Genomic DNA, 10,956 nt, shown 5'->3' on the forward strand with positions numbered 1-10,956 from the left:
TATTGGATGAGATGGAAAGAACTGTTTATCTGGGAAATTAGATCTTTGAGAAACACGGGGAGATATACGTGAACACGGCAGTGCTTTCAATTCCTAATACGGTACCCAGAAACAAAGAAGTAATGGGGTTCTAGGGGTGGGGGGGAAAAGTCCATACTGCATAGTGTTGTGATATTTTCTGTTGTAATACTGTTTCGATACACAGACGCCAAGTATCGTTCTGTTATTATATATATTTATATATATGATGGTCAGTTTGTCTGCTTGGCAATCCCATTTTTGCAACAATACAATTGATTTGAGATGAACAAACGGAGAAATGTCTTTTTAGATAACAGAGGTTGACAAAGTTTCCTTTTGGGGACGTCATTTAAAATTGAGAAACATTGGAAGTTTGAAAAATGGTAATAAATTGCAAAATATCGCAGAATTGTGCAATATGTTTAAAATCACAATAATGTTGAATCGCGACATAAGTATTGTGATGATATTGTGAGGCCTCTGGTGATCTCCCCCCCCCCCCCTATTGGGTTCACTGCCTGTCTTTGTTAAAACTGCAGTTGTTAGGCCAGTGTTCAGACACTGTAAACATTAAAACCATAGCTCTACAAGCACCGGCTGAAAAGTTAAAATACAAATGGAATCCCAATTAGACATGGAATCAGGCAATGATCTATTGTTGGCTGTGTCTCTGTTGTTCACACCGTCCGCACTCTCCTCTGCTTCTGCGCTGATGAAAACAAAGAGCTGAACAAGAAGAACAGTTGTGTGGGCTTTCAGTGTCTTTCACAGTGTTTTCATAACACCCCTCTGAGCTTGATGCAAGTCAATGTAAAAGATGCAGCTGTTTTGCCCGTTGTCCTCTCTCTTTCTCTCCCCCCTTTCTCCCTTTCAAAGAATTTTCATTTGAATGAAAACCCTGCTCAGTGTTTTGTTGTGCTCAGAGGGGGGAGGGGTTTGATTGGTCAGAATCCCTTTCTGGGTGGACCAATTGGAGCACGTCTCCCGCCTCCCACCCCACCCCTGTGCCCCACTGAGGCTCCCGGCCTGACGTGGGATTGGCCGACTGGGAGGAGCTAGACTCTGTATTAAAGCCTGTCCCGTCTGCTCCACTTCAGTGTTAAAGAGAGTCCCCGTCTGTCAGCCGTGTGTGTGAGAGAGTGTGTGTGTGTGTGTGTGTGTCTACCAGTGCGTGTGGATGCTTTTTGTTATTGAGAAGCGGAGAGGAAACTGAGAGCGCTACTATTACCTGACTTTGAATTCCGTCTCTTTTTTTTTTTTTTACCTTCTCCAGGACTTTGGGGCTCTCCAGCTGAGCTCCTGGACGGCTTTTTGTCTCACATCAAAACTGGACAGGCGGACGGCTTGACAGACGAGTTGGACAGAGATCTTGAAGGGGATCTTAAAGGCCAGTGTGTTGCCGGTATCATCTCTGGCTTATCTACCAGACCTGCATTTTGGATAAAGACCTCCAGTCAGCTGTGCTGTGGCAGACCGGTGACCCCGATCTGCAGCCAGACCCTCTTTTCGGGTCACCACTGAGCTAATAGATGTGGTCTGGTCGGGCCTGATGTGGAATTTGACCCCAACTGACCCTGTCCCACAAGTAGTCTTTGACTGAGACTCAGCGGAAAGGAAGGATAAAAGAGCAAGAGGGCCGACGGAGAAGAAAGGAGGAAGAAAAGGAGAAGTGAGAGCAGCAGCACAGCGACTGGTAAGGAAGTTTAAGGCGGCTCTGGGAGCAAGGGTGCGGGGGGAGAGTGGGAGGTAAAGAGAGGGTACAAAAGAGCTATTTTCTTAAGCCTAGAGAGGACATGCGGGAGCTCTAAAAGGATGTTTGTTGACTCACCCACTTCTCCCTCTGTCACTTTTTCTATTTGTCTTCAGTCTACCTTACCTCTTCTCATTGTGGCTGCTATAAATCACTCTTTGTGACCTTTTAACATGATAAATGGTGTATAATTTTCTTGTTCTTCTCTTCATTTTTCATTTTTTGTGATCAAATGTTCATTTTGTTACTAAACAAACAGCAGTAACACACTTTCACATGAGCAGCATGTTAAGATGTAACAGAGTTCAACTGGGAACATACATGTAACACCTCCCCCCCGAAAAGCTTCTCTTTAGTCTTTGTGTTTTCGTTCCTTCTCCTGAATTCAAATAAAAAACCTTTTGACTGTTAGAAATTGTTTCTTTCTCTTTGTCAGCTCGTCCAGGATGCCGGTGGAGACCCTGCGGCCGTCAGACGGCCGTCTGGCCGGGGCTCCCTTCACCTCCGCCATGCCCTTCAGGATACTTCACAAGGGGCCAGACTACTTCCGTCGTCAGGCTGAGCCTGGGGCCCGTAAACTGAGCGCTGTAGAACGCCTGGAGGCCGACAAGGCCAAGTACGTGAAGAGCCAGCAGGTGGCCCTCACCCGCCAGGCCCCCATCAAACCACCAATCATCCGCAAGCCCCTCGTTCCTCCGGGGATGATGCTCCAGTGCCAGATCAGCACGCCTCCAGCCCGCAAAGTTCTCCGCTGCCCAGCTGATGTGGAGAACGGAGGAGGGAGAGATGGACCAGGAGGAAGAAGGGGACCTGCTCTTAACTTGGATATTCTGAATAATCTTATCAATGATGTATGTGATGGACCAATGCCCTGTTCCCAGTCCTCTTCCTCCACCTCCCCCTCCTCCTCATCTCCTTCATCAGGAGCTAAGAGCATTGGCAGCAGCCTGTCAGCAGAACAAGAGAGGAGCAACCAACTCCTCAACAACCTCAAACCTTTGAATCACGGCACCATCAACTCCTCATCCACCTCCTCCTGCACGTCCTCTCCATTCAACAACAACCTCCGGATCCCTGCAGCGGAACCCACCCGCCGCCCACCCCCTGTTCCAGCACGAGTACCCCGGATAGGGGTTCCAGCGCCCTACAGCTCCCCAAACTCAGTGACGGTGCGCAGGGTGGACGTTCGGCCTCAGGCTGACATTAGGAAGCCTCAGAGGACCCTACTACAGCCGCAACTCAGGCCCAGACAGACTGCCCAGGGCCAAGTTGCACACCCCCTGGTCCCACCTCCACCTCCTCCTCCACCCGCTAAGAACAAATCCCAAGCCAACCCCCAGCTCACGACCCCCTCCCAAACCCTGCCCTCCCCACCAGTCTACCTCCCACCTAGTCCCATGTTGATCCGAGCTTGCATGATCCCGCCCGCCTCCCCCGCTTTCACCCGGATATCGAACGCCAGCTCCAAGGGCTCTGCCCGTAAGCACCCGTCCTTGCATCGCTCAAAGTCGGACCTGAGCGACCGGTACTCGCGCGCCACAGCCGACCTGGAGCGCTTCTTCAACTACTGCGGGCTGGACCCGGGGGAAGTGGAGGGCATGGGTGGAGTGGAGCGTTTCACAAGAGCCAACTCAGACATTGTGTCCGTCTCCAAGCTCCGCAGCGTAAGCACGCCCAGCTCGGAGTGTGGAGACGAGGCTGCCCAGGCAAGGGAGGACGAGGAAGCCGATGGCGAGGCCGCGAGAGCCAACGAACGGGTCCCCTACGGCATCTCCGTCATCGAGAGGAACGCACGAGTCATTAAGTGGCTCTACGGCATCCGTCAGGCGAGAGATACCAACAGCGCTGTCTCTAATGTATAGACTACAAAAGAACTTAAAAGTCGAACAGGGAAGCAGTACTTTTTGTATGTATACATACGTTTGAAGACGGGAAAAACCATCTGTTTGTCTTCTGCTGCCTTACGTCACATTTAAGGAGAATCCTTGTCCTAGTCTAGTCCTGTCAAGGCGTTTTGGAAATTACACATCAGTAATTGTTATCTGGGCTGCAAGTCAGGACTGCTTCCCTGGGACGAGACGGACGATACATTTCCCTTTTCCTTAACTTGATCTTGTATGACAATATTGGTTTACGAAAGCAATAATAGACTGGTATAAGTGATGGTGAGGATGAACGCAGAGGATTTTTGCGATTGTGGTTCCTTGTGTAAGGGTACTTTGTGCGTGCGTGCGTGCGTGCGTTTGTGTGTGTGTACCGGAGAGCTCCGTAGCACAAAGCCACTGCAAACTGCTGGAGACTCTGATGCGACACAGTGCAGTGACTGTTGAGCAAGCCAGGACAAGAACCACGTTGATACTGTGAAACTTCACAAAAATGCTTCCATAAACACATTTGTATTTTCAAAAATCTTTTGGCTGTAAGACTGTTATTATACAAATTTCTGTCAGCATGCCAGTGAAACAGTTGTACACATTTTATTTTAGGGTTTGTCATGTCAACAAAGCATACACTTTGCTCATACATAGATTGTCACTTCACGGCACAGACGTGCATTCAGGTCAAGTACAGTAAATATGGGAGCAGCTGCAGTTGATGCTGTCTGTATATCTGACTGTAACTTTGTCTAGTGATTGCATCTGAAACATGGACTCATGTCTTGGGTTATGCTGCACTGGTGCAGTGAGCAAAATCTGTTTACTATGTATGTCTTGGCATGGATGAGAAAGCAAGTCATGTGAGGGGTGATCTCATAAGTGGATGGTTGCAGTAAGTGTAGCATGAAAAAGTTATTTTGCCTCCAGTAAGAATGGAGAGAAAATCGAAGAATGGGTAAAAGGAAGACTGAAAAGAGCATACTTGTAGAAAAAAAAAATCTATGGTGGTTCTGAAAGTGACTCAGGAAAATGTACTTGACATACTAACAAAAATGGACCAATATTTATTTGGAAAAAATTAATTTTATGTATTTTTTAATATTGGAGAACTTTGTGTACAGAATTCTTTGCTCTTCAGTGCAATCTAATCATATCTACTACACATACAATAGAATTAAAACATGCAAATACAGGCCCCAGTTGGGAACGTGAACATGTGCCCACTGCTCGGTGGGGAGCACTAAATAAAGTGTGTGTGTATTTATCTGACTTCCTTGTTGCAGAGGAAAGTAAGAGGTGAGGTCTGTCTCCCTAGTACAAGTTCTCCACCCTCTGCACCTACTTACTTTCATCTTTTCAGGATATTCAGAACAAGCATCAGCCAGGGTTTGCTCACAGTACATGTACCTATCACAGGTAGATGAAGAGCGGAACAGGGAAGTTGAACAAAGTGTGCTGTTGAATCCGGCACTGGATGCCCAAAGAGTCTTCAAGTGAAAGATCCAAAATTGTGTATTCAAAACTAAAAAAATGAATAAAAAAATGTTTCAAAGTAAGTTCTTGTACGCTGTTGTTTCTTATTTTCTGGTCTTTTAAGTAGGGCTGGGCAAAAAGTCAACGTTATATCGACATCAATGTATGAGGCTGTTCTGACCACACATTTAAGGCTGTTTGAACCCCAGTGGTCTGTACATGAATACTCTTACAGATGTTTGTACAGATGCTTTTTGTTTTTTTTGCCATCCATTTATTGGGTCAAAAATATTGGGATTTTTGAGTTTCTCCTTATCGCCCAGCTCTACTTTCAACTTTGAATATGACGATGAGCCCACCTGGTCCTAGCGTATGGCTGCAAACAGCCACTCTGATTTCCTCAGTGTTTTGGGAGTTTGTGAAGTACTGCTTCCAAGTCCTTGGTTTATAATCTAAAATCTGGTGCGGGTCCAGTTCAGCAGAGGCAGGTGTTTCAGCATCAATAATTGACACACAGCACTTCCACTGATCTCCTCTGGATGGCTTTTGTTTACTTTGATCGTGTGATTAGAAGAGTCTGACTGCTACATTATTTAGATGGGAAAATGTTGACACACATACAAACTCTGCTCTCGGACTTTTAGTCTCTCATTTAGTCTCACGTGGAATTGAGTATGTGGATGCATTCATTGCACTGTAAGTTTAGAATCTGTGTGCATTGATGTGTATATATATATATATATATATATGTGTATATATATATATATGTACTGAACAAAATTATAAACGTGCCGATTTTTTATGAGCTTAACTCTGCTGTACTATGTACACAAAAGGCTTATTTCTCTCAAATATTGTTTACAAATCTGTCTAAATCTGTGTCAGTGAGCACTTCTCCTTTGCCGAGATAATCCATCCACCTCACGGGTGACAAATCAAGATGCTGATTGGACAACATGATTACAGCACAGGTGTGTCAGAGGCTGGCCACAATAAAAGGCCACTCCAAAATGTGCAGTTTTACTGTATTAGGGGGTCCAAAACCAGTCAGTATCTGGTGTTCTGGTTGGGGTTTATCTCTCTCTCTCTCTCTCGACCGGACTGCAGTTTGTTGTCGTAACGACTTCCGTGGGCAAATGCTCACATTTGATGGTGTCTGGCACTTGGGAGAGTTGATCTCTTCACGGATGAACCCTAACACTAAAAACAGATACTGTTAAATCATGTTAAGCCTTTTTCCATGCTTAATGGTTTTCAGTGGTGCGTTCTTTTATGTCAGTGTAAAGATCCCAGAAACACTGGATCCATACATTTCACATAATGCAACTTGAAGGCATATTATGTAAGACCATTTGTGTTTCCCAAGTGACTTTTTTAGACTTTTGAAAGCTCCTTTTAGAAGACATTATACAACACAGGCTGGTAGTAATTGAACTCTAAAGTACTACTAACCGTCCCCTGGTTGTCTGAACAGTCTGGATCCGATTCACCACCAAGTTTCCCTCTTGTGCTTGTTTTAATAATCTTGTAAATGCCAATTCTCTTGAGCTCGTCCGATATTGTGTGGTTTCCATCCGAGTTATGAAATAACTGAGCTTTCAGACAGCTGGATCGGGGGCCTGCGACCGCTCCGCAGTGGCCTCGCTTGTCAGAAATCACAGTCCCCTTCACATCATGACATCATTACAGAACGTGGCTTTGATTTTGCTGCCCTCACAATTTACTGGTTTTGAGGATGTGGGTGGCTAGAGGACTGGGGAAGTGTGGTGAAGTGGAGCACACTTCGATTAAAAACGATAAATATTTCCGCCTGGATCCTGGGTCTGGGCATCATGACAGCAGCCGCCTGATGTCCTAGGCAACTCTGATTAACACTGAGGGGACAGAGAGACGAGACAGATCACAGCAGTTTAAAGGCTCGGAAATGGAAGAGGATGAGAGAGGAAGTTGGTGGAAGGAGATAGAGATGGGAAGAAGAGAGACATCTTCAGGGAAAAGGACATGGATGCTCTGAACGTGAAGTGGATTTTATGTCTATCAATAAGTATCGTGTCCCACTTGTAGGAACAAATACCCCTCAGTCATGGAGCAGCTGCCCAAATCTGGGGCTTTAATGTCCAAAAAGTGAGATCAGAAAAGTTATCTTGTCTATTCCAAAATTTGTATTTGCTTCTAAGACAAGGGTTTCAACGCTGATATGAAAGAAAGACAGAGATCACAGACTGACTGTAGCTGCCGGGTTTGCTGTCCCACTTTTTGTTTTGAAACACGATGTACACATTTCACATCGCTTCTTCGAACTGCTCTGTGCAAGTTACATAACTAACTAGTCAGCCTGGCACGACAATTCCCTTGTTTTCATCCCGCTGCAGTCTCATGGTTAGATAACCAAGAGTGGACACCTCTGACCTGCTCCCCGGGGTGAAGAGAAGAGTCAAAAAGACTAAACGCTACAGTTCTGGGAAAGGAACACATGTCCTGGGAGGATAAGATGTCTCCGCCTGCTGCGGTCCCCTCGACACTCGCCAAGAACCATCCCAGTGTCGTCTCTCTCTCTCTCTCTCTCTCTCTCTCTCGCTCCACAGAGGCTGACCATATGTCCATATTTACTGAGAGATCAGCTGGGCTTTGGCATTCTGTCAGAACACACACACACACACACACACACACACACACACACTTTGTATTTTTGCCTGTGTTGCGTGTCTCGGCCTTGTTTGAGTTGTTTTTCCAAGCAGTAAGCCCTCCAAGTGTGTGTGCATGTTTAATGATTTACATGGTTCTTACATGCAGAGGAGATTTCCAATCTTTTTGCGCAGTGTGTTCTCTTTGCATGCATGCATGCTTAGGTCCGAATTTGTGCGTGTGTACATGTTAAGAGTGTGTTGTCAGCTCCAGTGTGTTGGACATGTGTAAGCTGCATAGCACGAGTAAGTGTGTGTGTGTGTGTGTGTGTGTGTGTGTGTGTGTGTGTGTATGTATGACGGCGGTTGCTTTGCTAAGAACAGTATATTGCTTGATCCCAGTAGAAATGTATGTCAAAGCTTGATATAGTCCTTCTAAACAGCCTCGGTGCAGGGAGTGGTAAGCTGATTAAAGTGCTGGGGCAGATGGGATCTCTGTTTATGACTATATGTGTGTGTGTGTGTGTGTGTGTGTGTGTGTATATTTCTCACTGGGACCAACTGTATATCCCGTGGGAAAACAAAACTGGCTTGTCTGTGTTAGCTTAACGTTTTGTTGCAGAGCCCTGCGCTGCTTCCTTTATCTCTTGCTTCCCCCATCCATCTTTCCATCTCCCTCTCTTTGTCTCTATCTGTTCATCTAAATCATATCAGCCTCTGGACGCCGCCTGCTGCCTAAACACACAGCACACTCGGCTTTCTTTATGCTCCTCCATAGAGTTGGACACAGTGCAGCTTTCATCTTTCATCCAGCCAGTCTCACTCGGGATCAAACGGCAAATACCATCCGTCTTATTCCAGGCTTTTAAGTGGGACTGGTGACAGTGAACTCAGTTACGTAGAATCCATATTTTATTGTGAAGATGTCAAAACGCATCTGCAGCAATTAAGAAGTGACACAATAACAGGTTGGATTTCCTCAAAAGATGAGTCTTTGGAGATTTCTGGGATGCAGTAGTGATGTGTCGGTCCAAGTGTGTGGAGCAGTGAACTGAAGAGCCAGTTGTGTTTGTGTTGTTGTGTGACAGATCTGCTCTAAGCAGCGGCGCGTTGCTTAGCTTCCTGTCTGCTTCTTCAGACCCGGGGCTGTGCTGACCGCCACCCAAGTTACTCCACTGTACTAACGCAACGTCATCATACAGGAACATGTGTTAGGTCCCGTGGGGAAAGGTTTTTAGAAGGACTTAGGAAAACAGCATTTTGACGTTTAAACATACCTGCCTTGATCAGAATGTCAACGTTTGGATTTGAATAAATTTGAATATAAGGAACACTAGTGGGAAGCTACAGAATGATTTAAAAACCTAAAAAATGGACTGGCATGTAGTGTTGATATTAGTGTTGGGTCCAGTGTGGAATATTCCACATCACTTACTGTGAAATGCATTGATAATTGATTAATTATACACCTGGTGCTTTAAAGTGGACCAAACAGGGAAAAACATTCGGAAACTATACTGCTTTATTGATTATTGATTTAACTTCTTTTAATTATGAATAATTATAACAAATCTGTAAGAGGTGGATAAGAGAAAAAGGTTCAGTAATATCATAATAAAATCATGAGAAGGTGAAGACTTAATCCCTCCAGGCTACATTGAACAAACTGGGATTCCTGATGTTTCGTACGTCGACCGTCTTCCAGCAGATAAATGATATAATTAGTCCTGTGTCCTCAGAAGAGAAGATGACGCGGGTGGATGAGCAGGAAAGCATGACTCGGCGTTGTGATTAAGAGTGTTACATTAAGATGAGTGTGTGTGTGTGTGTGTGTGTGCACTCAGTTTAAGTGAGTTGGACTGTTGATGTTTTGAGACACTGATGTACTCACAGACCACATAAAAGAGGAACATTTTCCTAACACACACACACACACACACACACACACACACTCATAAGGACCACATTAAGACTCTTCAAGGAGGATAAGTGCAAAGAGATTTTGTCAATAATTCATTTTGCTTATGAAGTGGTGTGTGAAAGCCTAAGAGACACTCCGTTCTACAGAAGATGAGTGCAACCTCACCAACAAAATATCTGACTTACTCTTTAAGTGTTTTCTATTACCGGACTATCTCTTCCGTTATGTGTGTCAGTTAGACGAAAGGAACAGAACTACTATAGCAACATCCCACTGTTCTTCAACTTGGGTTTTATTCTCATCATCATGGCCATTCAGACAACCCAGTAAAACACAACGTTTTTGACTGAGTTTATGTTGTTTATTTGGTTAAAAAAAAAAGTAATTTCTGTATCGTCAGAGTGACAAGCGTTTGAAATTATTTATGTGAATATGACGTTTATTTGGGAAGCTCTACAGAGAGCTGAAGTCCCGCCCTTCTCCCTATGCTCTATGGGACTTATCTTTCATAAACAAATATGAACGGGAGTCAATGGAGAGATGATAATTAGTTTTTGGTCCGGTTTGAATTGTGCGATGCGTTTCACAAATTATGTGTGCAAACTTAAAAGATAATAGTATGTGTGATGAGATGAATGATTTGATGTAAAGAAGTTGAACAACATTAGGTTTGGGGGAGATTGCTTAGTGAACTACATCTCTCGTCTTGAACAATACACGTCATCGGAGAAATATAAATATAAATATTTATGTAAATATGACAATCTCCTTGTCAAGCTTTACCCTCTTCTTCCAAGATGATGGTATAAAAAGAGGTGAAAACCATTATATATCGGGTCATATATTATATATCGGGTCATATATTATATATCGGGTCAAATATTATATATCGGATCATGTCGAGAGCTGCAGCGACTCGAAGGGAGGGGAGGGAGAATGTGGCAACGTCAGGTAGCGACTTGTAGTCCGTCTAGTTAAATATTTTCCCACAGACTTTTACTTAACTACTGTATCTGTTGACATACTGTGACATTCTTGATATGTAACATTTTTGTTTTATTATATTTTACAAGTCCATTGGGACCAGAAAATAGTTTGTCTTTTGCCGTTGACCACCATTTTTAACAGTGACATCTCTGATTGGTGGAGCTGACTGCAGCTAAATTAAAGTACAACACAACATACACCAAACATCCAGCATACACCGTTACATCAGATGCACCACATACATGGGTACAGCCACAGTCTCAACAGGCCTAGATGGAGAGACTGGTAGGCACATGTGTATAT

General features: G+C 44.5%; 1 protein-coding gene across 4 annotated transcripts in view; it reads left to right on the forward strand.

The window, feature by feature from the left end:
• The window catches only part of wu:fa11c10 (protein FAM110B), a 22,075-nt gene extending 16,909 nt beyond the window's left edge, over window positions 1-5,166 (forward strand). For 3 of the 4 annotated variants that reach the window (XM_034876287.1, XM_034876291.1, XM_034876290.1), the window contains 2 exons: window positions 1,295-1,714; window positions 2,208-5,166. In XM_034876287.1, coding sequence (XP_034732178.1) covers window positions 2,218-3,633 — 1,416 coding nt within the window. In that variant the 5' untranslated portion in view covers window positions 1,295-1,714; window positions 2,208-2,217 and the 3' untranslated portion in view covers window positions 3,634-5,166. Of the gene's footprint in view, window positions 1-659; window positions 1,715-2,207 lie in introns of those variants that run through there. The other variant, XM_034876288.1, reaches the window with a different exon arrangement.
• Window positions 5,167-10,956: the final 5,790 nt, after the last annotated feature.

Source organism: Etheostoma cragini, chromosome 7, assembly GCF_013103735.1.
Source record: "Etheostoma cragini isolate CJK2018 chromosome 7, CSU_Ecrag_1.0, whole genome shotgun sequence".
NCBI lineage: Eukaryota > Metazoa > Chordata > Actinopteri > Perciformes > Percidae > Etheostoma > Etheostoma cragini.